The sequence below is a fragment of the Callithrix jacchus genome, chromosome 5 (assembly GCF_049354715.1).
Source record: "Callithrix jacchus isolate 240 chromosome 5, calJac240_pri, whole genome shotgun sequence".
NCBI lineage: Eukaryota > Metazoa > Chordata > Mammalia > Primates > Cebidae > Callithrix > Callithrix jacchus.
Window position 1 is genome coordinate 118,933,338 of NC_133506.1, and position 27,628 is coordinate 118,960,965.

General features: G+C 54.9%; 1 protein-coding gene across 9 annotated transcripts in view; it reads left to right on the forward strand.

Moving 5' to 3' along the window:
- The first annotated feature begins 201 nt into the window (after window positions 1-201).
- The window catches only part of ARHGAP23 (Rho GTPase activating protein 23), a 101,029-nt gene continuing 73,602 nt past the window's right edge, over window positions 202-27,628 (forward strand). For 4 of the 9 annotated variants that reach the window (XM_078374275.1, XM_078374278.1, XM_078374281.1 and 1 more), the window contains exons 1-4: window positions 202-339; window positions 6,253-6,371; window positions 8,694-8,769; window positions 10,426-10,523. In XM_078374275.1, the coding sequence (XP_078230401.1) occupies window positions 6,327-6,371; window positions 8,694-8,769; window positions 10,426-10,523 (219 nt within the window). In that variant the 5' untranslated portion in view covers window positions 202-339; window positions 6,253-6,326. Of the gene's footprint in view, window positions 340-6,252; window positions 6,372-8,693; window positions 8,770-10,425; window positions 10,524-12,510; window positions 12,651-27,628 lie in introns of those variants that run through there. The other 5 variants (XM_078374276.1, XM_035301395.3, XM_035301393.3 and 2 more) reach the window with 4 other exon arrangements.

The window sequence follows — 27,628 nt, forward strand, 5'->3', positions numbered from 1 at the left end:
CGGGACATGTGAGGGTCGGGTGTGCGTTGTGTGTGTGCTCGAGTGTGTGCGCCCCCGCGTGCGTGCGATTGTGCGGTTGCGTGTGAGCGCGTGTGCTCGCCGGTGCTCGGTGCTGCCACGGGCCGGGCGGGGTGAGGAGGGGAGGGGGCGAGCGGGCGGAGGGGCGGGGCCGGCGGGGCGGGGCGGGGAGGGGGCTCGGGCGCTGACACCAGGCGCTCCTCGCGCTCGGCGGTTGCCGGTTGCAGCTGCCCGGACAGGGCGCATGGAGGGGCCGCCTCCCCCTGCGCCCCCAGGGGCCAGCGCGGCGAGGACCGCATAGCGGGGCCCAGCATGGAGCAGGTGAGCGGGCGCCGGGCTTGGGTGCGCGGCCGAGAGCCGAGGGAGGGCTACGGGCGTTGTGACCCGGCAAGGTGGGCGTGCGGAGCTCTGGGGGCCGCCACCGCGGGAGGGGTTGGGGCATTGGAGCTCCGGGCGGGGCTGGAGCTCTGGGGGAGGGATGGGACCGATGTGACACAGAGCTGACACACACACACACACACACACACACACGAGTACTCCCCTATCACTGACACCCAGGGAGGCGTGTGCACAGGGCGCATCTCTCCCCACTCCCTTTCCAGAAAGAGATTCCCCCACACCGAGAAGCCCCCATCCCCACTTGGTAAGGGCACAGCCCCTGCTCCCGAACCCAGGCCCAAAGAGGCTACAAGCTCTGCAGAATGAAGGAGTGGGCTCTGGGTCTTATGACTACCAGTTGGTTGACCCCCAGTCCCTCCTGGTGGGACCTCAAGATGCGCTGGTCCCCTCCCCCTACACATCAAGGGGCTTCTTCCAGCCCCACTCCCCCCTTTTCCCAGTCACAGCAGCTGCAGCAGCTGCTGCCACCATTTCGTGTCAGCGAAAAGACGGGGTGGGTAGGCTTTCTCCAAATGTACCCCAAAGGCAGAGCTGCAGCCCTAGCCAGGTTTGGGGAGGGGGGTGCTGCCTTCCTTTCACACAGGCTCCATCAGAATACACTGAGTGTGGGCTGGGCACTGCGGGTGGAGATGAAGACCCCCTCTGGTCAGAGTTCTCATCCCCTGCACGGAGCTCAGCAAATCCCAGACAAGCTGGGCCGGTCTCCTTCCGTGATCAAGGGGCTCTATCCTGATTTGCAGCCCCCTGCTCTAAGAGAAGCCAGCAGCCTGATGGGCAGAGCGATGGGGTTGCTCCTGGGGTGGCCTTACTCCCTTCCCAACCCCTACGTGGGGTGAGGTCTCGGGTGGGGTCTGCAGGGGTGGGGTGGGTTTTCTGTTTGGGGCACGCCTTTCAGTGCTTAGCCACCCAAACTCCCCCTCCTTTCCCGGCCCAGGCTCCAGGCTCTTTGGGACTGTTCTGCCTGAAGCAGTGGTTGGGGCCCTGGCTCTGAGACCCTCCCCTCCAGGCTGACCACAGATTCCCTGTCACTCTGGCAGAGGGCCAGTGGGTGGCCTGTGATGGTGGTGAGGAGAGGGTAAGGAGGAGTGGAGGATGACGAGTCAGGGGGAGGTGGAGTCTGTGGAAGGGGTGACCACACCAAGTTCTGGGGGGTTGGAGAGGTCACCGGTTGGCATGAAGTGCTCTGGGCATCCTCCCTGGGCTGGGTGTGAGTTTTGGGTGGGGCTGTGGGCTGGTCCAGTTTCCAGGCCTGTTTGGCATCTTGGGCATTAATTTAAATGGCCAATGGCAGCTCCCTGGAGCACCAGGCCTGGCTGCTATTGTCATTACTGACTGAGCACAAAAATAGTGGTAGGGCGGGGAGGGAGGGAAGAGTAGTAAATGCTACTGAATTGCTCATTGTAAAATGGTTAATTTTACATTAGAATTTTGCCTGGATGTTATTTAAAAAGGAGTGGCAGGGCTAGGGGCCACTACTACTTTCTGTCTGGAGAACCCTAAATGCATCTCACTGAGCCTGCAGCTCAGCCCAAGTTATTCTCCAACTAGCCCATCTGCCCATCATCAGCTTTCATTAGCCTTCCGTAACTGTTCTGGGCATCAGCCGCTTACCCTTTCCCAGAGGGAAGACCAGAGCCTACTCCCCTGGTGCCTCTCCTGGGAGGAGAAACATCAAGGGGAGTCAGGACATGGGGCTTCTGCCCTTGGCTCCATCACAGAATCACTGGGAGGCCTTGGACGTACATCCTCTCTCTGGGCTGCTGTGAAATCTCTGTCAGCTATCCCAAGTGGTGGCTTCTAGGTCCTTTCTAGATGTCCTAGGACCCCTCTGCCGAGCACAGCAGCTCAGTCTGTCCCCTGGACCGTGAGGTCCCTCCCCACAGGCGTGGACTCTGCCGATCGGCACTGTCTCTGAGGTGCCAGGCTAATGTGGTTAACGCCCACTGGTGTCACCAGCTTTCTGGATGTGCCAGAAGCATGATGTGTATGAAATCAGAGCTTCTTTCAATGCACCAGGGAGAGCTCCTATTTTAAGTTTCCCATGTGCTGAGCCCTCTTGTAAAGCAAAGAATCCTTTTATAGTGCGTGAGCACCAATGTGTCTGTTTGGTATGTGTGGATTTTGACATGGAGGGCTGCCTTAAGAGGAGCATGCCTGGAATCTCTCACGGGGGCTGGAACTGCTGGGGGGATGAGTGCCAGGACTAAGGGGCTTGCCCCACTGTGGTCAGTCCCGCCCCTCTTTTCTCCTCATCTGACTTCCAACACTCTAGCCCAGGGCTGGCTGAGGGCCAGACAGAGGAGAGGGGAGCAGCTGCCGGGGGATTTCCAGAGCTTTGAAGGGGAGGTAGGAGCCTCCTCTCCAATCCCTTCCCCTTTGCCTCCCCGCTCTTCCCCTCCTCTATGTTCCCTTCTTTCTTCTTTGCTCCTCTCTTTCCTCCCTTCCAGAAGGGCAAAATGGAGACAGGGAGGAGGGTGGGTCCCAAGTGCAGTGATGTGTAGGGACCAGGTGGGGCTGGGCAGGGGCTGGGAGCCTGGGGCAGAAGCAGAAAGAATTTAAAAGCCCACACTAGAATTTAGCACCCTGAGCTGGAATGAACGCCCTGGCCCGACCCCTCCCAGAGGGATCATTCAGTAGAAAGAGTAACACCAGACTCGGGCTGGAGTCCTGCATGAATCCTAGTTGTAGGTCGTGGACAAGCCGCCCAGCCTCTCTGGACCTGTTTCCTCATATACAAGCGGGGCTAATAATACCCACCTTACAGTGTTGCCATGGGGACTAAAATAACATGTATAAGAGCTTGGCACATAGTGGGTGCTCAACGTACTTACTCCTCTCCTCTCCATCTTGGTGTTTGCAAGCCCCTGCTGAGTGATGGTGCGGGTAACCTTGTGCACACTCACTCATACACATGGTACCTGCCACCGGCCTTCCCTGATGGGAAGGTGAAGAGCCTGCCAGGCTGGGTTTTCCAGACCAGATTTCCCTAGAGGTGGCCAGTTCAGAGTGGATTATCGGTTGGCCACCCTCCTGCCCTGACGGGAGGCCTCGAGGGGCGTGGCTTGCTTATCCTGCTGCCAGCCCAGAGAAGCCGAGCCTTCTTGCTCCCACCCCAGCCAGCTGTCCAGAGGTTTCCTGCACACTCCCCAGCTGCTTGGCAGATTACCAGAGCTCTTTGGCCCCCAGCCCAGCGAACGGGTCTTCAGCCTCCCTCCCCGAGGGGTGTTCAGGTGGGATTCTTCTCTTGGGGGGCGTGGCACCAGGGATGAGTAGACCATTGCCCTACCCTCTACCATTAAAGATACTTAGTGAGGCCAGGCTCGGTGGGTAACGCCTGTAATCCCAGCACTTTGGGAGGCTGAGGCGGGTGGATCATGAGGTCAGGAATTTGAAACCAGCCTGGCCAACACAGTGAAACCCTGTCTCTACTAAAAATACAAAAATTGTCTGGGCATGGTCGTGGGCGCCTGTAATCTCAGCTACTTGGGAGGCTGAGGCAGGAGAATTGCTTGAACCCAGGAGGCGGAGTTTGCAGTGAGCTGAGATCGTGCCACTGCACTCCAGCCTGGTGACATGCTCAATGAATGAGGTTCACTCTATGGGATGTCTGGGGCTGTGGCCAGTGCCTGCACCCAACTCTTTCACCCCTTTCTCTGCCATTTGCTAGTAGAGGGCTTTGAGGTCTAGGACAAACCCTGCCTACCTCCCAAGACTCCTTCTTCCTCCCCCAGTCACCGGAGGCTCCTTCTTCTTTTGCTCAGCACTGTGCCTGCACCACCATCTCAGCACCATCCCAGGCACTCTTTGCTGTGTTTGTTGCCCTCCCTGGAATATGGAGACAGTTCCCTCCCCACCACCTGACACAGCAGATTGCATGTACTAGGTGCTCAATAAATGTCTTTTTTTTTTTTTCTCTGTTTCCCAGGCTGGACAGGCTGGAGTGTAGTGGTACAATCTCAGTTCACTGTAGCCTCTGCCTCCTGGGTTCAAGTGATTCTCCTGCCTCAGCCTCCTGAGTAGCTGAGACTACAGGCATGCCATACCTGAATAATTTTGTTTTTGTTTTTGTTTTTTGAGACAGAGTCTCACTCTATCCCCCAGGCATGATCTCAGCTCACTGCAACCTCCATCTCCCCAGTTCAAGCGATTTTCCCACCTCAGCCTCCCGAGTATCTGGGATTACAGGCTCCCACCACCACACCTGCCTAAATTTTGTATTTTTAGTAGAGATGGGGTTTCACCATGTTGGCCAGCTAGACTTGAACTCCTGACCTCAGGTGATCCACCCACGTCGGCCTCCCAAGTGCTGACATTACAGGCTTGAACCACTACGCCTGGCTAATTTGTTGTATTTTCAGTAGAGATGGGATTTTACCATGTTGGCCAGGCTGATCTCGAACTCCTGACCTCAAGTGATCTGCCCGCCTTGGCCTCCCAAAGTGCTGGGATTATAAGTGTGAGCCACTGCGCCTGGCCAATAAATATCTTTTTTTTTTTTTTTTTTTGAGACAGAGTCTTGCTCATCACCCAGGCTAGAGTGCAGTGGCACAACTTGGCTCACTGCAACCTCCACCTCCCAGGTTCATGCAATTCTCCTGCCTCAGCCTCCTGAGTAGCTGGGATTATAGGTGCCCACCACCACATCCGGCTAATATTTTGTATTTTTAGTAGAGATAGGGTTTCACTATTTTGGCCAGCTGGTCTCGAACTCCTGACCTCAGGTGATCTGCCTACCTCAGCCTCCCAAGTGCTGGGATTGCAGATGTGAGCCACCTCATATGGCCAATAAATGTCTTTTGACTTGATTAAATGGGGTCCCCCTTGCTTTGGAGATACAAACTGGGGTGGAGGTGTTGCTTGTAGGGGACAGTAGAGGACCTGGGGGCTGAAGCCACGAAAATGCAACAACCGCTGTCCCCTTTAGCCCTGCCCTGCTATCCTTCTCCACCAGGGGATGCTCTTTCCCCTTTGGTGAAAGGGCCCGAGCTGGGGCCTGGTGTAGGTGCCCGTGCCCCATAACCCATCTTTCACACGTTGTGGTTTCTCCTTTTCAGCTCAAAGATTTTCACATTATTTGTCAAATGTGAGCCTCCAATCAGAGGCGGGCCAGGAAGGCCTTACTGTTTTCACCTTACCGAGGGTGAAATGGAGGTTCTGAGAATGTGCTTGTTCTCAAAGTCATACAGCTTTGAGATGGGGGCAGGGGCAGCAGGAGAACTTGAACCCAGGTCTTTAGACTCTTGATTCAGTGCTCCTTTAAGGGCTTGATAACCCCCTTGCCAGCTCCTGGGCTGGGCTTGATCTTGACCCTGGATGGCCCTGGGTCTCCCCAGGTTCCCCTCTTGGCTTCTGTCCAGCCCTGGGGAAGGTGGGCTCCTCCTCTGGAGCCCCAGCCTCCAGATACATTTCCTCCAGTCTGCTCATGCCCTCCTTCCGTCCCCTCTGGCTCTCTCTCATGGCACCTGCTCCTCAACCCAACAGCCTGCTGACGCCTTCCCCACCCAAACACACCTGCCTTGTCCACACCCACCTGTGCTGCCCACCTGTCCCTTCTTGCTAATAACGCTCAGTGCGCAGATTCCACTCCCTCCTCCCTGCAGCTCCTCCTCCCTGCACAACCTGACCCGCACACCCACTGGCCCCCAAGGCTGCCATCTCTGCCCCATGCGGTGCCATTTTCTCTGGCTGCCTGCTTCCTCTCAGTCCTCGCTGCCTCCTCCTTCTCTGCCTACCCCTTGGGCCAGGATTCCTCTCACTCTTCACTCTTCCTGGAGAATCTGAACCACACCCCTGGTCTCAAGGACTACCAGTCTCTAGCTCAAGCCTCTCTTCTAGGAGATGGACCCAGGGTTTAAGCAGCCCGTCACCATTCCACCTGCCCCACAGCCTGTGGCTTAAGAGTGTGGACCATGCTGGAGCCCAAATTCCTGGGTTTGAATCTTGTGTGGCCTTGGGTAAGATACTTGAGTTCTCTGGGCCTCATTTTCCTTATCCATAGAATGAGGATTATGAGATCTATTTCACAGGGCCTTTGTAAGGCTTAATTGGGATCACACATACAAAGGACTTGGTGCCTGGCTTGTCCCCTCTCTCTTTGAACACCCTAGACAGCCTGATATGTGAAGCCTTGGCGTTGCCCTGGACTCTTCCATTTCCTTCCTGGTGCTCACCAAGTCCCAGAGCCTCTGTTGTTTGTTGCCCCTGCCCCTTGCCTCAGTACATTTCTCCCAGAATCCCCTAGCCTGCCACCCTCCATTCCTGTTCCCATTGTGTGCCACAGCTGCCATGGCACATCGCTGCCTCAGCTCCCTGCCCCAAACTAGGCTAGCCTGGAAGCGCCTCTGGGCAGCCCCTCTACCATCACAGTGCCCTCCATCATCACACCCCCTCCCACCATCACACCCTCTACCATCACTCCCTCTCCTGCCATCACACCCCCTCCCGCCATCACACCCCCTCTACCGTCACTCCCTCTCCTGCCATTACACCCCCTCCTGCCATCACACCCCCTCTACCATCACTCCGTCTCCTGCCATCACACCCCCTCTATCATCACTCCCTATCCTGCCATCACACCCCCTCCATCATCACACCCCCTCCCGCCATCACACCCCCTCCGCCATCACACCTCCTCCGCCATCACTTTCCCTCTGACCATCACACCCCTCCCGCCATCACTCCCTCTCCCACCATCACTCCCCCTCCCGCCATCATACCCCCTCTGGCCATCACACCCCTTCCGCCATCACACCCCCTCCGCCTTCATACCACTCCACCATCACACCCGCTCCTCAATCACACCCCCGCTCATGTTTCCTGCCTCATCCCTCCATGCTTCCTGCCCACAGGCACCCTCGGCTTGGCTCCAGCCACGATGTGATGCTTGCTCTCTTCTGCCTCCCTGGTTCACCCCAGCATCCCTCTCCCTGGAGTGCCTTTTTCCCTACTCCCACCCTCCCTCGCCCCACCCATGAAGCCCACGAAGCTCAAGGCACCTCCTGCTGGAAGCCTCCCTGCTTCTCCAGCTGAATGTGCTCCTGTGCTGGGAGTTCTCTATAGGGTCATGACTGGGGAAGACCCAGGTCCCTGGAGGGAAGGATCTAGGCCTTATCTCTATATTCCCAGGGCCAACCGACCCCGCTCCCTCCTCTTTCCCACCCCCTCACATAGTAGACCTTTGTGAATGAAGGATAGTGATTGCATTGGGGGAGGAGTTTGGAAAGAGGGGAGTATGAGGAGGGTCCTCAACGAGGGAGACTCTCCCCATGTTGGGCTCTGTGGCTCCAAACCTCCCCAAAAGAGGGTATAGGAATACAGTGTGTTCTGGGGTGGATGGCAGGATGCGTGGAATGAGACCCCGAGTGAGAGAGGAAGGGGAGCCAGGATGGAGAGGAAGGTGAGGAGGAACATCGGCTACAGAATATGGATGGGGTGGGCTGGGACATGGTGGGGGTGCAGGTCAAGGTGCAGGAAGAGGTGGGAAGGGCAGCAGGGTGGGGAGAGAGCCGCACTTTCTGGGAAGTGGGAGCGGGTGGGGAGGCTGTGCATTGTGGAGGGAGGAATTCGCCTGCCGGGCAGCCTGAGCTCATTTCCTCTCACCCCCTCCTGCAGGCATCAGGCTCTGGAAAAAGTGAGCCAGGGGCACCCCCTCCCTACTCCCCCCAGCCTCCGTTCAGTCTGATTTCAGATGCCAACCTTTCCCCCTTAAGAGACAACCCTTTATCTAGGGAGGGAAGGACCTCTGAGCCAAGGTGTCAGCAGGCCTTGGACCATTAGCGCTATGGAGCAGAAAGAGGCAGGAATAGGGGCCTGGCTGAAGGTTAGGCAAGAAAATCCAGGCAGTATGACAGATTACAGTTAGACAGCAGGAAGGACTTTCCAGAAGCAGAGGATAATTCTGGCTGCATATTACCTTGATGAAAGGGATGAGGAAGGGAGAGGAGTCATTTAACTGTCCCTCCATTATTATGAAACAGAATCTCTTTCTCTTGACCACCAAGGGATTTAAAATACCTAAATGAAGCATATGATCTAAACCCCAGTCAGTACCTCTTTCCTTAGGTTCACTGAGTAGGGATGGCCAAATTGTTGTCTGGACCACCCCTACCCCTCTAAGACCTGAGTCCCCAACCCTGATCCAAGGGTAAAGGGGTGGGGTCTTGGGGCTGCTCAGCTCTCAGGGGTCTCCTTGTCCAAGGAGGGTGGTGACTCCAGCAGGCAGAGGTGGTCTTCACAGTTTCACTCCCTGCTCTCTCCAAGTCCTATTTTATCTGCAGCCTCCACTTTCTTTTCTACATAATCTGGGGAAAGGAATATGGAAGCACCTTAAACTTCAAAAGGCATGGGAAAGAGGTAAGCAGAAGCTGTAGAAAGTAAGAAGTGGGAAAGACGGAAGTTAGAAGGAGCAGAAAGAATTTTCTAGCTATTTTCTAGAAATAAAGGACAAGGCCAGGTGTGCTGGCTCACACCTGTGATCCCAGCACTTGGGAGGCTGAGGCAGGCGGATATCATTTGAGGTCAGGAGTTCGAGACCACCTTGGCCATCATGGTGAAACCCCATCTCTACCAAAAAATACAAAAATTAGCCGGGCATGGTGGCATGTGCCTGTAGTCCCACCTACTTGGGGAGGCTGAGATGGAAGGATCACTTGAACCTGGGGGCAGAGGTTTCAGTGAACCTTGGACGTGCCACTCTACTCCAGCCTGGGTGACAGAGTGAGACTGTTTCAAAAAGAAAGAAAGAAAGAAATGACGGCTGGGTGCGGTGGCTCACACCTATAATCCCAGCACTTTGGGAGGCTGAGGTGGGTGGATCATGAGGTCAAGAAATCGAGACCATCCTGGTCAACATGGTGAAACCCCGTCTCTACTAAAAATACAAAAATTAGCTGGGCATGGTGGTGCGAGCCTGTAGTCCCAGCTACTCAGGAGGCTGAGGCAGGAGAATTGCTTGAACCCAGGAGGCGGAGGCTGCGGTGAGCCGAGATCGTGCCATTGCACTCCATCCAGTCTGGGTAACAACAGTGAAACTCCATCTCAAAAAAAAAAGAAAGAAAGAAATGAAGGACAGAGGGACTGTCTCTCCCTGGACTGTCAGGGGATGGGCTGGAAGGGTCCTTTTGGGAGACAAGGAAAGAAGCTGTCTCAGGACCAGGGCATCTCTTTAGGCCGAGCTCAGAGTAATGCCAGGAAGGGTGGCTGTGGGGGCTGGTGACTGGGAGCTGTCACTGCTGCTCACTGCAGAGCAGGACTGTGGGCTGACCCCATGGCCTGCCCTAGGACTGGCTGGGTGGGGGTCTGGAGGGCTGGGGCACCTACCAGCCTCTCTTCTGTCCTCGACTCCCCTGCCTCTCTGGGATCCTGGGCTGAGCCTCTGGCATGGAGGAGGTTACCCTACACTGCGGGCACCCCGTCTCCCTGCCCCTTGCACTAAGTCTGCCCTGGTGTCTCAATGTCTATGGGTCTCTAAAGGGAAGGAAGCCTCTAAGCCTTTTCCTGTCTTCTCCCCCTTCTGATCCTGGGTCTCCTCATCCTTGTTTCTGACTTTCTCTGCCTCTCTCTGTGCTGTCTCTATCTTGTCTCTGCCTCTCTCATGTTTCTGGGTCTCTGGATCTCTGTTTCTGACCATCTCTGGCCGGCTGTTTCTCTTTGCTTCCATCTCCCTCTCTCCCTGTCCCTGTGCTAGTTCTGGGTTCGGTGCCCTTGTCCTGTTTCCTGGGTCCCCGATGGCCTCTATCTGGGCCGGTCCCCTGGAGGCCTGGCAAGCGTCTCCTGGAGACCGCCCCTCTCCCCAGGCTGGGCTCTGACATCCGGCTCTAGGGCAGCGCTCGCCCCTGCCTCAGCCCAGGGGCCACTCTGTGGCCCTTGAGCTAGGCTGCCGACGCACCCCGAAGGAAGCGCGAGGTTGGTGGTGGGAGGAGGAGGGGGAGGGGCGGGGCCCGGGGAGGCCACCCCGCGCTCGGCCCCGCCCAGGCCCCGCCCCTCCCGGGTCCCTGCTTGCGCCCCCAGCAGTTCCCCGGCCTCAGAGCTGCCGCTGCCACCCGATGAATGGAGTCGCCTTCTGCCTGGTCGGGATCCCGCCCCGCCCGGAGCCCCGGCCCCCCCAGGTGAGGGCGCTGAGCCAGGGAAAGGGGCGGGGCCGGGCGCTGCAGGGGAGCTGGTGGCCGGGCCGGGGTCGCTGCGCCCCCGCTCGCCCTGCACAGCCTGGGGCGCACTGCGCGGGTACCACGGGCACCAATTCGGGGAACTTCAGCTGGTGGCAGGCCCGGTAGGGGGCCCGAGCAAGAGCTGTCCGGGGCAGAGGGGTGGGAATGAGGGAAGTAGGCAAGGGGCCAGGACGGGCACGGGGCTGCCAGGACAGGGGCACAGACCTTGGTGATGGTGCCAGGCCCCCGGCGGCTGGACAGCGGGGGAGGGAGGCCAGCGGCTTTTGTCCGGTTTTTTCAGGCGGGGCGCCTGCCGCTGTTTCCTCTGCCCGAGTTTTCGTTTTCCGTTGGCGAGGCCCCGGCACAGCTGGAGGGAGAGGGGGTGGGGGAGGGGGTTCCCGGAGCGGGACGTCCTCCGCAAGGCGTCCGGACACCCCCTCCCCGCTCCACACTCGCCCCCCGGCCGGGTCGGACTGAGCGACGGATTGCCAGTTGCGGGTCCTCAGCGCTTCTGGGTCCTGGGGAAGTTCTAGACGCAGGCCTGGGACCCTCGGCTCTGCCGGCGCGGCTGCCCTCCCCTGTTGCCCTCTCCGACCGGCTGTGGGTGGGTCAGAGCGCGGGGTGCCAGGGGCATTACTCAGCGCTGGGCTGCTCTGCTTGGGTTCTTTCATCTGCCAGCTGCTGAGGCTGGGGAGGGGCCAGCAGGGGCCTCCTGGCCCCATCCCCCCATCGGGGCCATTCCCTTACCTCTGAGCCTGGCCGCCCGCCACGCAGGAGCACCCCAGCAGGCCTCCCTGCTCCTAAGTTGAAGGGTTGAACACTGTCAGGCCAACAGTTTCCCTGAGCTCGGAAAAGTAATTCCCCAGAGTCTAGGTGGAGGTCAAGGCCTGGACTGAGGTGGCTTCCTCTTTAGACAGGGCCGAAAGACTTGGGGACCCTCCTCCTCAGCTCTCCCGGCAGTGCAGAAGGTGGGATCTGGGGCGTGCAACTCTTTCTGAGACTGGGGTGTTTCTGGTTGCTGGATGCGTTCAGCTCTCCCTTAGTCTGCATCTCTCTCCGGCTCCCTTCAGCTAAAGTGTGTTTCCTAATTATGAACTTGAAATTCAGGATGGACGGGGGATGGAAAGGGGGTGTTTAGGTCATTAAGCAAGAGTCCCTTGGATTCAACTCCCCACCAACAACATATTTCATCTCCATCCCCTGCACCCCTCTCTCCACTCCCACCCTGCAGCCTAGCTGGGGGTGAGTGGCTTTTGATCCTATGCAGTTCTCCCCCTCTGCCAGGCGACAGACCCCATTCCCCAGAGTGGCGGCTCTTACTGCCATGTGCTCGTTGGCATGCGATTTGAATCTCAATTATGTAACCAGTCATTTCACTTCCAAAGGCAGCCCCAAAGGTCCCCAGCCCAGCCAGCTTCTTCCACTTGCCCACAGTGCAGTTGAGTGCACCCCAAGGTTGCTGGGAATTCCAGGATCCTGCATCTGAGGCCTTGCCCTCTCCTTGGGAACCACGGGAGCAGTAAACCCCTTACATTCAATGCTGGATTCAAAGGCCTCAATAATAATAAACAGGAAGAATGGGAGTGGGCAGGGTAGGTACTGGTGCCCCATTTCACAGAAAGGGTCTGAGCCTACATAGTGACAGTGCCCAGGCAAGAACCCAGGACCCTTGAGGGTAGTCAGGGCACAAGGTGAAGCTTGGGGAGGAAAGCCTCTAAGAAGGTGTCAGACTTCGAGGATGGGGCAGGCTTGTGTGGATCCCAGCCCAAGCAGAGAAGGACTGGGTGGGAGAAGAGGCCTGGCCCTTGTGCCCCCCTCTTCAAACTGACCCTGGGCTCTTGAGGAAGAAGTGCAGCATTCTTGGCATGGATGGGAGTGGGGCAAGGGAGGGTGTTCTGAGCAGATCAGTGTAGGAGTGGGCAGTGGATTGCTTCATCCTTCATTGCAGGGTTACTCAGAAGGACTTCTCGATGTGTAAGGTTAAAAGAGAGACTGCAAAGCAGTAGAGGCGAAGAAGTTACAATGTGAGGGACTGCAGTTAGATACTCAGGAGAACTTCCAGGGAGGGGCTTGTGACCAGCATCCCAGGTGAGCCACGCAGGGAAGTTCCCTTCAGTACAGTGGGTCAGGTGGGTTCTTGTGATGTTGGATTCATGTAGAAATCTGCAGATGGTGACTGGAGGTGTCATACATTCCCGTAAATGTATTCAAATGAGCATTGGTGCCTGGAAACAAAAAGGTGGGTTTTTTTTTTTTTTTTTTAGGAAGGGGAGTTGCTTTCACAGTATAGCTCATAGCTAATACACAGACAGCAAAACTCCTGGCCAGGATTTATAAAACTACCTCATTTGATCCTCACACTACCACTAAGAGGTAGATACCATTCTTATCCCCATTTTACATTTGAGGCACTGAAGCTCAGACACCTAATATTGTGGCCAAAATCACACCCCCAGTGCACTGTGGAGCTAGGGTAGGAATGTGGCAGTCTGGCTCTGGAGTCTTATCTGGCTTCTCAGGACCTGTCATGTCCCGCTGTCACTCCCACTCCAAATCTGTGTCTAAATGTACACAGCCCAAGATCAAGGTCAGCTTCTGGCTGGATTGCAGCTCAGTTGCTTGTCTTTGTTCTATTTCTTTACTCCTCCAAGCTTTCCCACCCTGCCCCATGCTGGCCCATAGCATTGGGCCAGGGCTCCGTTCACTGGTGTTTTCCTCCCAAAGGGGCATCAGCCCCACTCTGTTGGCTGCAGGGGTTCAAAGGTGAGATATTGGCTTGGTCAGGGATTTGGACAAAGCCTGGTTTTAATGATGCTGCTCTCACCGTCTCGGGAGGGAGACATGAATAGGGCCTGTGGGAGCTGGTGCTGCCTTTCTCCTAGCACACCCCACCCCTTCAGACAACCCGCCTTTAGATCCAGGCCCCCCTGTTTCTTGTGAAATTGTGCCAGTTTGTCAGCAGGGCAGTACCAGTCTGTGCCAAGCGGGCATCTCCTCCCCCACTGCCTCAGTGGGACATCAGGCTGGGATGGCCTTGGGGCTGGACTTTGGGGAAAGTTTAAAGCCCTTTTGGGGTGGGGTGTATTTACCACCTGTCAGAGTGGGTGAGGACCGGGTCATTGTGTCCAACTCTCTCACGTGCATCGGAGACACAGACGGGGGAGCTCCCCAGGTTCCTCAGCCTCGGCAGATAAAAACCCATCTTCTGACTTCAGTTCCCAGGCCATTCCTGTCCCTCTGTGGCTGGTTCTGTCCTTCGTGGCCCCCCTCAGTGCAGAGTTCTTGGACTGAGCTCCAAGAGGGAGAGGGGAGGGCAGGGAGGAGCAGGGAGGAGTGGACAATGTGTCCTGTTCATCTCTGTGTCCAGCCAGCACAGAGTGGCCAGCACAGAGCCTGGCACAGAGCAGTTCTCCATAAATGTTTGTGAAGTGCAAACCAGGAAACAGCCCCATCCGTGGCCTCCCAGGATGACCATTCCCGGCTCTACCCCTGACACTGTGATGGTCCATCTCATATCCATCTACCCCACCAGGCAGGAGTTATCTGAGGCCAAGAAAAATAAGAATAGCAACTCCTTCCATAGTGCTTACCACTATGTTGGCATATTACCATCACTGCACTTGACGGATTAAGAAACTGACACAGGCCAGATGAGGTAACTCACACCTGTAATCCCAGCATTTTGGGAGGCCTACGTGGGCAGATCTCAAAGTCTAGAGTTTGAGACCAGCCTGGCCAATGTGGTGAAACCCCGTCTCTACTAAAAATACAAAAATTAGCTGGGCGTGGTTTTGTATATGCCTGTAATCCCAGCTACTTGAGAGGTTGAGGCAGGAGAATCACTTGAACCTGGGAGGCGGAGGTTGCAGTGAGCCAAGATAGCACCATTACATTCCAGCCGGGGCAACAACAGTAAACCTCTGTCTCAAAAAAAAAAGAGCCGGGCGCAGTGGCTCAAGCCTGTAATCCCAGCACTTTGGGAGGCCGAGGCGGGTGGATCACGAGGTCAAGAGATCAAGACCATCCTGGTCAACATGGTGAAACCCCGTCTCCACTAAAAATACAAAAAATTAGCTGGGCATGGTGGCGCGTGCCTGTGATCCCAGCTACTCAGGAGGCTGAGGCAGGAGAATTACCTGAACCCAGGAGGCGGAGGTTGTGGTGAGCCGAGATCGCACCATTGCACTCCAGCCTGGGTAACAAGAGCGAAACTCCATCTCAAAAAAAAAAAAACTAATTCATGACTAATGGGATAGTGTATGGAAAAGCCACAGAATCCTGTAGCCTAACCCTTTGGAAGTGAGGGTGCTGGGGGCTTGGGAAGGCAGCTTGGAGGTGCGTCACACTGTGTTATCTCACAACAATGCCTGAGTCAAACCTAGAGAGGAAGGGAAGGCCCATTCGCCCATGCTGAAGTTTAGCAGGGCCACCCAAGCTTCCCAGTCTTTGGCTTCTCTTTGGCTCTCACTCCCTCTCTTGTTCCCTCAGAGTTCTGAGGGGTCGGTGCTGAGGAAAATGCACGGAGACAAAGGCACAGGTTGGAATCAAGAGGCCTGTTTGTTTTTCATCTCCCTGGCTCTGAGATGTTCCGCTCAACGCATCACTTTGTGGCGGAAGATTCTGTCTTTTTGAAGTTAGAGGGTGGACACAGCCCGGTTTGGGGCAGGACCTATCCTATCTATCAGTTCTCCATCTTTCACAGAAGGGGTATTGATGCCTGGCACAGAGACTCACACCTGTTATCTGACCACTTTGGGAGGCTAAGGCAGGAGGATCACTTGGACTCATGAGACTAGCCTGGGCAACATAGGGAGACCCAATACCTACAGAAAAAAAAAATTAGCTGGGGCTGGGAGCAGTGGCTGACACCTGTAATCCCAGCACTTTGGGAGGCCTAGGTGGGTGGATCACCTGAGGTCAGGAGTTCGAGACCAGCCTGGTCAACATAGTGAAACCCTGTCTCTACTAAAAATACAAAATTAGCTGGGTGTGGTGGCGCACGCTTGTAGTCCCGGCTACTTGGGAGGCTGAGGCAGCAGAATTGCTTGAACTGGGAGACAGAGATTGTAGTGGGCCAAGATCGTGCCATTGCACTCCAGCCTGGGTGACAAGAGTAAAATTTAGTCTACAAAAAAAAAAAAAAAAGAGAGAAAAATTAGCTGGGTATGTAGTCCCAGCTACTTGCGGGGTGGAGTTGGGAAAATCACTTGAGCTGGGGGAGTTGAGCTGCAGTGAGCTGTGAGTGTACTGCTGCACTCCAGCCTGGGCGACATAATGAGACCCTGTCTCAGAAAAAAAAAAAAGAGAGAGAGAGAGAAAGAAGCGGATGTTGGGTTTCTGGCCACCTCCCTCCCGTCCTAAACCTTAGGCCCGGGAACATCTCAAACCTCCTCAAGCCCCGATGAACCTAGGCAGAGAACCTCTTCCCTTCGGATGCCCTCTGCTCCCCATTTGCTGGTTAGAATTAAGATTAGTCAGTCACTATCTGCAGGCTACACCTCATCTACTGAAAAAGGCTGGAGAGGAGCTGGCTAGGAAAAAAAGAGGACCCTGAGGGAGATATGGTCCACTGTTTAATGTAGACAGACAGGCCAATCAGGGGAGGTATGAGGCCTGAGCTGGGCATGGCCCTCAGTTCTTTGGGAGGCAGGAGTAGCCTCGGGGTTGAGTGTACGGCTGTGCCTGCCTTCAGCCTGCTCTGGTCCGAATTTCAGCTCTCCTCCTTGTTCACTGTGTGACCTTGGGCAAGTTGCTTCATTGTTTTGGCCTTGGTTTTCTTTTACTCTTTTGAGGCGGGTTCTTGTTCTGTTGCCCAGGCTGCAGTGCAGTGGTGCAAGCTTGGCACACTGCAGCCTTGAACTCCTGGGCTCAGGGAGCCTCCCTCCTCAGCCTGAGTAGTTGAAACCACAGGTGCATGCCACCATGCCCAGCTAATTTTTCTTTCTTTCTTTTTTTAATTTGAGGTGGAGTTTCGCTCTTGTTACCCAGGCTGGAGTGCAATGGCTCGATCTCGGCTCACTGCCACCTCCGTCTCCTGGTTCAAGCAATTTTCCTGCCTCAGCCTCCCGAGTAGCTGGGACTACAGGTGTGTGCCACCATGCCCAGCTAAATACTAAAAATTTTTGTATTTTTAGTAGAGATGGGGTTTCGCCATGTTGACCAGGATGGTCTCGATCTCTTGACCTTGTGATCCACCCGCCTCGGCCTCCCAAATTGCTGGAATTATAGGCATGAGCCACCGCGCCCGGCCATATTTCTTTCTTTTTAATTTGAGGTGGAGTTATACTCTTGTTGCCCAGACTAGAGTGCAATGGCACTATCTCGGCTTACTGCAACCTCCTTCTCCCAGGTCAAGCAATTCTCCTGCCTCAGCCTCCCAAGTACTGGAATTATAGGCGCCTGCCACCACACCCAGCTAATTTTTGTATTTTTAGTAGAGATGGGTTTTCACCATGTTGACCAGATTTGTCTCAAACTTCTGACCTCAGGTGATCTGCCTGTCTTAGCCTCCCAAAATGCTGGGATTATAGACATGAACTACTGTACCTGGCCAATTTTTCTATTTTTGTATTTTTTATAGAGACATGGTTTTGCCATGTTGTCCAGACTGGTCTCGAACTCCTGGACTCAAGCTATCCTCCCACTTCAGCCTCCCAAAGTGCTGAAATTACAGGTATAAGCCACCATACCTGGCTGGTTTTCCTATCCTTGAAATAATCCCTCAAAATTATAGAGAGGGCTAAATGAGATAATATGGGTAAAGTGGCTGAGATTTAGTAATCTCAATTATTGGTAGCAACTATTATTTTTAAAAAATCAGGCCGGGCGCGGGGGCTCACGCCTGTAATCCCAGCACTTTGGGAGGCCGAGGCGGGTGGATCACGAGGTCAAGAGATCAAGACCATCCTGGTCAACATGGTGAAACCCCGTCTCTACTAAAAATACAAAAATTTAGCTGGGCATGGTGGCGCGTGCCTGTAATCCCAGCTACTCAGGAGGCTGAGGCAGGAGAATTGCCTGAACCCAGGAGGCGGAGGTTGCAGTGAGCCGAGATCACGCCATTGTACTCCAGCCTGGGTAACAAGAGCGAAACTCCGTCTCAAAAAAAAAAAAAAAAATCAATGGGTAGAAAGGAGAACAATGCACTTTTGGCTCAGTAAAAAGTACTGACCTTTATGGTCAGAGTAATCTAAAGAGAAAGTGACCTGCCTCTGCAGGTAATGAGGCCCCTATCACTGGAGGCTCAGTGAGGTCCGGGCATGCACAGACTGGACAATGACGTGCACTAGAGAGAATTCAGGCATGCGGGCAGGGCGCAGCGGCTCACGCCTGTAATCTCAGCACTTTGGGAGGCCAAGGTGGGCGGATCACAAGGTCAAGGGTTTGAGACCAGCCTGGCCAAAATAGTGAAACCCCCTCTCTACTAAAAATACAAAAAATTAGAGGGGTGTGGTGGTGGATGCCTGTAATCTCAGCTACTCAGGAGACTGAGAGGCAGGAGAATCTCAAACTTGAGAGGTGGAGGTTGCAGTGAGCCGAGATCGCACCACTGCACTCCAACCTGGGTGATAGTGCAAGACTCCGTCTCAAGAAAAAGACAAGAAAAGAAAAAGAGAGAGAGAGAGAATTCAGGCATTAGATGAAGGCCTGGCGCAGAAAACTCTTAAGTGCTGCTTTGGGATCAGCACTGTATGATAAAAAATTAGAGGAGCATGTGAATCCTACTTCCTGCTGCAGGGCACTGGGGAGAGCGGGCAGAGAGGTCCCCAGCCTCTGGGAGCATCAGAAGTTGGCTGCTGTGGTTTGGGCTGTGACGCTCCTCAGAAGAGGTAGTCCTGAGAGGCTGCCTGGAGAAGACTGCAAGGGTGGGTATGGTTCTGATGGGTGACAGCAGAGAGGAAGGGACTGCCAGGAGTGGAAGGAAGCCAGCCCTGTGTGGCTGGGACTGCAGGGACTATGGTGGCTCATGCCTGTAGTCCCAGCTACTTGGGAGGCTGAGGTGGGATTGTATTCTAGGCCCAGGGAGGGCTTGGAGACCAAGGGACAGGGAGGAGCCTGGGCCACTGGTCCTGAAGTTGGCCCCAGGGTTGCGTCATCATCCTGGTGCCTCAGCCTCCTGAGCAGCTGGGATTATAGGCTCGACACCACGCCCAGCTAATTTTTCTATTTTTGTAGAGACAGGGTTTTGCCATGTCGGCCAGACTGGTCTCGAATTCCTGAACTCAGGTGATCCATTCACCTCGCCTCCCGAAGTGCTGGGATTACAAGCGTGAGCCATGCCCCAGCTGGGTTTTCTCATCATCCTGGGTGCCCAAGGGGTTTGGGTGTATGGTGGTGGCAACGGGGAAACACGTAATTCCCTGTCCCGCCAACCCCCCAGCTTCTCCTGGAGGAGAGGCCAGGGCTACTCCTGGTGGCAAGGAGCCCGGGCAGTAAGGAGCAGAACTGGGGAAAGAAAGACTTCTTATGCCCAGTGCATTTGGGGGCGTCCGGGGGTCGGGGAACAGTGGGGCCTTTGTCCCCAACCGCCGGGAATCTGGCCGAGGAGCTGGCCCTGGGTCTGGCTAGGCCCTCGGCAGGCAGGTCCTCTTTGAAGTGACCCTTTCAAAGCTCGGCCTGAATCCCTGGGAGGAGAGACAGCATGGGGTGGCGCATGGGGTGACTGAGACCCACAGCCTAGGCCTGGGAGGAGAGACAGCATGGGGCGGCGCATGGGGTGACAGACCCACAGCCTAGGCCTGGGAGGAGAGACAGCATGGGGCAGCGCATGGGGACGACTGAGACCCACAGCCTAGGCCTGAGGAACAGAAACAGACCCTGCCTTGGCCTCTTGGGGTGGGGAGGCTGGCGGGAGGTGTGTGGGCCAGGGGAATGCAGTGGGCTGGGGGACCGCCTGGGAGCCATGTGGGAGGACAAGCGCTCAAGGGGTCTTGGCCCCAAGTGGGGGTCAACCTAGGGAGGGGCTGAGTTTGTTCTGGCCCCAAGTGTTTCTGTCTCCGATCTGACTTCTGTCTGGCTCTGCGTTCCTGCCTCAACAGCTGCTCCTTCTTTTTTAATTTCCCCAAAAGTGTGAGAGCTTGGAAAGAATCTGGTGTGGACACCAGACTCAGAGCTCTTCGGAGGAAGGAGGGGTAGGGACCTGGGCAATCTAGAGCTTTTCCTGCTCCTGAGAGACCCCAAGGCTGGAGGGAGAGGCTGAAGAGGAGACCCCACCCTCCCACATTGAGCTTCTCTTATGCTTAAGGCGGCGGAACTCTGTGTTGTTCCTGAAAAGGGATGGAAGGAGGAGAAAAGCTACCCAGAGAGGGGACGTTTTTGTTTGTTTCATCTGGAGGAATATTAGAGGCCACCTTCCTTCCCTGTCTCTCTATTCACCTCATGGGGAAACTGAGGCCTAGAGAAAGGGCAGGCCAAGGGGACAGAGCAGAGAGGAGGGGACCAACGAGAGTGGAAGGAAGCCAGCCTGTGGGGTTGGGACTGTAGGGACAATGGTGGCTCGTGCCTGTAGTCCCAGCTACTTGGGAGGCTGAGCGGGAGGACTGCTTGAGAGGATGGATGCTAGGTGGGAGGAGGAAGGGGCTTCGGGCTGTTGAGTTGTCGTAAGAGGGTTGTAGAGAAGTGCCCAGAGTCCCTTCAGTTCCGGCCTGCAGTGATTCCATGAAGAGGGAGAGGACCTTAAATCCCCCTTGATGCTGTTTCTACTTCTTGCCCCAGAACCAGCACTCTCCTTGGCCTCTCTGCACTCACTGTACAGGGAAGATTCTTATAAATCCTTTCTTCTTCTGGAGGTATGGCCCTGGGATCCTCTCCAAGAGAGGTGGAGGAGGGAGCGGAGGCCCCAGGCTGCAATGGAGGCTGTCTGTGCACTGTATCTTGCACTGGCATCGCAGAGCTGAGCTTCGTTAGCTCTAATGAAGCCTTGGCACCATGCCCCTCCCACACAGCACCTAGGTGTTGCAGGGAAGGTGAGGAGGACAGCTTAGGTTGGGTCCAGAGCCCAGGAGATGATGGGGGGGATATTTGCAAGAGGGGAGGGTGGGAGGAAGAAAATGGGGGCCACACAACCAGGCTGGGCTGCCAATGTGAGGGAGAAACAGCCCCTCTTCTTTCCCCACTGGGACCTTTTCTACGCCAGTGGCATAGAGGCCTCAGTACCCCCACTGTTAGGGAAAGCCTTATCTGAGAGACAGGGTGTGGCCTGGGGATGCTGAGGATATTCCCAGGCCTGGCTTGTCGAGAGCGCCCTTCCTGCCCTCTCCCTAACTTCCACCTGGGGCAGGAGGAGGACCCGATCCCATCATGGGAGGCCCAGGGCTTGGGAAAGTGGGGCAGCTGGCCGCAGCAAATCAAATTTGCTGTCAGTGGTGACCACTGCTTGCTGGCGCTCTGTGTCCCAGGCTCTCTCTCGGAACCCGGACCAATGAGACACAACCCTGCCCTCGAGGGCCTCCTGGTCTGCTTTTCCTACCGCTCAAAAGCCAGACAAAAAGTCTCCATGAAGAATTTATAAACATGAGTTCTGAGATTTGCATCTTACCCCATTGACCAGTCCAGAACACCCCTCGGGGGCCCCTGCCAAAAATATTAATGTAAAAATGGCCCAGACTGACTGGGGAGACAGACCTGCAGCTGACACAAGCCGGCATCTTCACCGTGGGAATCATTTGAGATCGAGTGTGCTCACAAAGGCGTTAACAGGAGTTTAAAGCCAGAAGCCGGAAGCTGGGTTGAATCGCCGTAGGGACTGGTTAAAAAACAGTTGGTGATATGATTATCTCCTTTCTCTCAACTCCTGTTTCCAAAATCTATCATTAACCTGAGGATTCTATTGTAAAATCCTTTTTTTTTTTTTTTTTGAGATGGAATTTCTCTCTTGTCGCCTAGGACGCAGTGCAGTGGCATGATTGCTGCTCACTGCAACCTCCACCTCCTGGGTTCAAGCAGTTCTCCTGCCTCAGCCTCCCAAGTAGCTGAGATTACAGGCATGCACCACCATGCCCGCCTAATTTTGTATTTTTAGTAGAGATGGGGTTTCTCCAGGTTGGTCAGGCTGGTCTCAAACTCCCGACCTCAGGTCATCCGCCTGCCTCAGCCTCCCAAAGTGCTGGAGTTACAGGTGTGAGCCACTGTGCCCCACTGTGAAATCCTTTTTGATCGATTTTCAAGTGCCGTCATAAGGGGGGTGTAAAATTACAGATGCAAGAACTGAGACCTGGAGTGGGCAAATAACTTCATTCGAGGTCACCAAGCATCACATTTTAAGCTGGGCCAGGCATGGTGGCTCACATCTGTAATCCCAGAAACTTGGGAGGCTTTGACAGGAGGATAGCTTGAAGCCAGGATTTTTTTTTTTTTTTTTTTTTTAAGAGAGCGTTTTGCTCTGTCACCCAAGCTGGAGTGCAGTGGCACAATCAGGCACACACCACCATGCTTGGCTAATTTTTTCTGTAGCATTGGAGTCTCCCTGTGTTGGGTAGGCTGGTCTTGAACTCCTGACCTCAAGTGATCCTCCCGCCTTGGTCTCCCAAAGTGTTGGAATTACAGGAATGAGCCAGAGGGCAAGAATTTGAGACCAACACGGGCAACACAGCAAGTCCCTATCTCTAAAAAACTAGCCAGGTGTGGTGGTGCACGCCTGTAGTCCCAGCTACTCAGGAGCCTGAGTTGGGAAGATTGCTTGAGCTCAGGAGTTCGAGGCTGTAGTGAGCTATGATTTCACTGCTGTACTCCAGCCTGGGCAACAGAGCAAGATCCTATCCCCCCACACCCCCCAAAAATTAAAGCTGGGTCTTTCAGAATCCTATGTCTGTCATTGTCATTGTAGTGACTGCTGTATTCTCTGACAACAAAGAGCCTGTGAGGACACCCCTGACCCAGGGAAGGTAGACCCTTTTCTCCACAGCTGAGCCCTGAAATCCAAGCAGAGGTTGGCATGAGGAAGGAGTGGGAGGGTGGACGTCATGGGTGGTGGGTGCAGAGAGATGTAGATTATGTTCTACTTCTCTGTGTCTTCTGCGACTCATTGTGGCGTCTGGGTTTGCTCATGAGTGGCACGGAGGACCCCAGGGTTCTGTCAATGAACATGGCTGAGCCCTTGCCTCCTCCAAAGACTCTCCAGCTCAGCAGGGAAGAAGGCTTCACTGTGGGGAGATGTGGCTTGCCAAAGTTTGAAAGATGTTTGCGGTAAGAAAGGGATGGAGAAGAGAGAGAAGGGTGTGCCAGGCGGAGGGACCCGGCAGGAGCACAGGCAAGACTCGTGAGTGCAAGGCTGAGAGTAGAGGGAGGAGGCCAGTGAGGCCAGATCCCATCCCTCCCCTCCCCCATCAGGGCGTATCCCTCATGCTGTACTGAGGAACTTGCTCCCACTGCTACTTCGGAGCCACGCAAGGGGCTCAGGTAGTGGAGGCAGGCGAGCAGGTGAGAGGAGGCGGGAGCTGAGATGGGAGGTATAGTGGGAAGGACAGGATAGGAGGGGAGCATGTCTCTTCCCCTTCCTGAAACTTGCTGTACTGTCTCTTTCCCTTGTCTAGAAGGGCCTTCCTTGCCTTTTCCATTTCTCCAACTCGTATTCCTCTTTCAATGCCCAGTTTAAATATCTTCTGTAAAGCACCCCTCCACCACTCAAATATACAGAGACTTCCTCCTCTGCTCGCTAGACCTTGAGCCCCGAGAGGGGAGGGACTTTGTCTTATTCACTGCTCTGTAACCAGCTTCAAGGCCAGGCCCTCATGTGATGAACTGAGTGTTCCCATAGCACTTGGCACTGCATTGCCAACCAATAATAATACCAATGGGAGTATTGCTTATAGCAAACATGGATGGCGGCCTTCAGTGCCAGACACTGCTGTGTGGAGCACTTTATGCACACTGTCTCTTTAATCTGCATGCCAATCCCATGGGGGATGGATTATCTCTGTTTAATAACTGCAGAAACAGAAGCTCAGGGAGATTAGTAACTTGTGCAGTGACACACAGCTAGGAAGTGGGCCTGAGTCGGGATTCAAACATCAGCTTCCTCTGGATCCTGCTTAGGAACTTTTTTTTTTTCCGACTGAATCTTGCTCTGTCCCCCAGTCTGGAATGCAGTGGCAGGATCTCGGCTTACTGCAACCTCCTCCTCCCAGGTTCAAGCAATTCTTCTGCTTCAGCTTCCTGAGTAGCTGGGATTACAGGTGTCCGACACCACCCCTGGCTAATTTTGTATTTTTAGTATTTTTGTATTTTATTTATTTATTTATTTTGAGATGGAGTTTCACTGTTGTTACCCAGACTGGAGTGCAATGGCACGATCTTGGCTCACCGCAACCTCCGCCTCCTGGGTTCAAGCAATTCTCCTGCCTTAGCTTCCCGAGTAGCTGGGACTACAGGCAAGCACCACCATGCCCAGCTAATTTTTGTATTTTTAGTAGAGACGGGGTTTCACCTTGTTGACCAGGATGGTCTTGATCTCTTGACCTCATGATCCACCCGCCTCGGCCTCCCAAAGTGCTGGGATTATAGGCGTGAGCCACTGCGCCCAGCCGTATTTTTGTATTTTAGACAGGGTTTGCCATGTTGGCCAGACTGGTCTTGAACTCCTCACCTTAGGTGATGATCCACCTGCCTTGGCCTCCCAAAGTGTGGGATTACAGGCTTGAGCCTTCGAGCCTGGCTGGAACTTTTTTTTTTTTTTTTTTTTAGATGGAGTCTTGATCTGTTGCCCAGGCTGGAGTGCAATGGTGAGATCTCAGCTCCCTGCAACCTCCTCCTCCTGGGTTCAAATGATTCTCTTGCCTCAGCCTCCTGAGTAGCTGGGACTATAGGCAGGTGCCACTGCAGCTGGCTGTTTTATGTTTTTGGTAGAGACAGGGTTTCACCATGTTAGCCAGGCTGGTCTCTAACTCCTGGCTTCAAGCGATCCTCTGACCTCGGCCTCCCAAAGTTCTGGGATTACAGGCATGAGCCCCTGTGCCTGGCCTCTGCTTAGGAACTTTTAAACACTATACCCTACAGCTGCTTTATTTGTTCCATGTCCATCTCTTTGGTTTTTTAAAATCAGGGATTGCTTTTGTTAATTTTTGAAAATCCTCAGACTATGGAACTGATTAGTTGAGGAACTCCTACATGCTACGCACTCAACACTGAGTCCTCTCCAGGACTCCGTTTACAGCTGAGGAGACTCAGGCTTGGAGAGGGAAAGGACTTGACCAAGGTCATGCAGTTGGGACCTGAAACCTCTGACTCGTCTTCCCTCATGTCACTGGCGCCCCCAGCCCAGTGCCGGGCCCTTGGTGACATCCAGTGACCAGTCCTAGAATGAAAGAAAGAGGAACTGGCTCTTTGGGGGCCCACAAGGGGCAGGATAGGGCCACAGACTGGACCTCTGGGCCCTAAGCCCAGTGTGTGTCCCACTGGGGTCACTGATGGGGGAGAGGAGTCTAGAGGCAAAGACTGGGGATGTTGTAACTTCCAGGTGCCCAGCTGTCTGTCAGACCAGTGAGCTCCAAAGACGAGAGGCTGACCTGGCACTGGGTGGTCAGGGACAATGTCCGGGGCAGGCAGAGCCTTACCATGACCTTTAGAGGCCTCCAGAGGCTGCACAGCATCAGTGGGATTTTGGCCACAGGTGACCAGAAGGGACCTCCAAGCCTGGGAAATAGAGTTTCAGGGGCCGCAGCGCTGGTGGGCAGAGGCTCTGGGTCGTGCTACAGGCTGGGCACTCACTGCCTTTCGCTGAGTGACCATTCAGCCCAGGCTCCCAGCCTCACAGGGATCCACCAATCAGACCTGCTTGCTGCTGTGTATTTGCATGTCATTTGTGTGACGACACCCCTTGCTCTGTCCCCCAGTGTGCCTCCCCAGCCCACAACCCATTCCCCTTTTTAGGCCCCCTGTGCAGAACTCCTGTGGGAGGAGTGGGAAGGCCCACCTGGGCTGCCAGGCATGCCCCACAGCACTATTCATAGCTCAGGGCTGGCGTACTTCACATACTTGGCGTTTCTCACGTCTGGCTGGCCTGAGGCAGCCGCCCCTCTGTTGTCCTCCCTTCCCTCCTCCTTTCTGTCTTTCCCCCTTCCCCTCCTCCCTTAACCTCTTCCCCCACCTTCTTCCTCTCAACCAATCTTCCTGAAATCTACAGATGTCCAAGTCCCTCGTCATGGAAGGGCCCACAGAAGGAAACTGAGGCCCCAGAGGGAGAAACCAGTAGTAATGAGGCATATGATGAGGTGGCTGAGAGTCTGGGCTCTGCCTGTAGCTTCAATCCAAGCTGACATTAGCTGTGGCACCATGGCAGTTCCTTAGCTTGCTAAGTTAAGCAAGCATTTCAGAAAATCAGGCCTTACCTGAGTCAGGGTAAGGGCTGAGTCGGGGAAGAAGGGGATGGGGAGGGGCAGGCAGGCAGTGTATTATAGTCCAGGGAAAGAGGACCTTGGATGTGGGGAGCAGGCCCTGAGTCTCAGGACAAGGGCTTGGCACGTTGCAGAACCCACGAGGAGGGCTCGTGGCTGGAGTGTGGCCAGCTGGGGTGAGGGCACAGAGCTGCAAAGAAGATTGAAGCAGCTCCCCCCTTTTTCTCCACGCCTTTCTCTCCCACTCCTTTTTTTTTTGAGCCTGGATCTGGCTCTGTTGCCCAGGCTGGAGTACAGTGGCACAACCAATGGCTCACTGTAGCCTTGAACTCTTGGCTCAAGCAATCCTTTCACCTCAGCCTCCCAAGTAGCTGGGTGCTCCACAGTGCCTGGCTAATTTTTATTTTTATTTTTGTGGAGATGGGGTCTTACCATGTTGACCAGGCTGGTCTCAAACTCCTGGGCTCAAGAGATCCTCCTCTCTCTGTCTCCCCAAGTGCTGGGATTACAGGCATGAGCCACCATGCCCGGCCCCCCTTTCTTCCTTACTCCAGCACCCTGAACTTCTGGATCTGGTTCCCTCTGAGGAAGGGGTAGGGATATAAAAACAAAGGTCTGAAGCAGCCCCTGCCTCTGCTAGACCCCTCCTGGGACAGGGCTCTGGTTACCCCTAACTCTCTGAGGAAAGGCTCATTCATTCCTCAACATTCTGAAACAGTGTGCAGAGTACCCACCCTGGGCCAGGAGCCAGGGATTTGATCACCGCAAAGCAGGCATGGTCCTCACCTTCCAGGACTCACAGCCCTGTGGGGAGACGTTGGTCAAAATAACCTCATAAATAGACACTGACAAGAGGGTGCACACGTATCTGACCTGGTCTGGGGCCAAAGGAGGTGTGCCTGGGGAAGTGACATTTTTGCTAAGAGCAAGAGGGTGGGTAGGAGTGAATTAGGGCGTGGGTTGCATTCCAGAAACAGCATGTGCAAAGGACCTGAGGCTGGAAGGGTGCCTGGTCCTCACAGGAGCTGGAAGGAGGCCAGGGTGGCCAGAGCACAGAGGAAGGGGGTGTGGCGGATGTGGCAGCCAAGGCGCGTCCCATAGGGCCTAGTGGTCATAATATTAAAATAATCTATCTGGACAGTCAGATGCCAGAGAGGTGACCGTAGCTTGGAGCAGGGAGATGATGTGATGAAGTGAGCAGGCCCGGAACACAGCTAGGAAGCAGAGCCACTCCGATCCGCAGATGGAGGGCCGGGGCTGTAACCAAAGTTGATTCTTGGTCATCAGCAACTTCGTCAGGCTGCTATCCCTGTCTTCATTTTATAGCTGAAGAAATAAGAAAACTTGAGTGACCTTGAGTGATGATCTTGATGTCACACAGCCAGAAAAGGGCCAGGGCCAGTCTGAGTGGCCAGTGTGGCCTCTTCTCGATGCTGGAACATCTTGATGCTGGTGTCTCCTCTCACCAGCCTCTCTATCCCCATGCCTGGTGCCCCTGCAGGTTAGCCCAGCGTTCCCTGCCTAGCACTCGATCCGGTAGAGTCAGGAGTTCCAGGTGGTGGATGCTGTGTGCCACCTTTATTTCCAGAGGTTGTTCAGCTGTGAAATGAACTAGTGCCTGTGCGGTGTACCTGGTGTATAGCAAGCACTACACACGTACTGATGACTATGTGGCTGTTATCCTGTACCCGGTGTTCCCAGGCAAACTGGCAGAGAGAGGCTGGAGGAGGGTCTGGG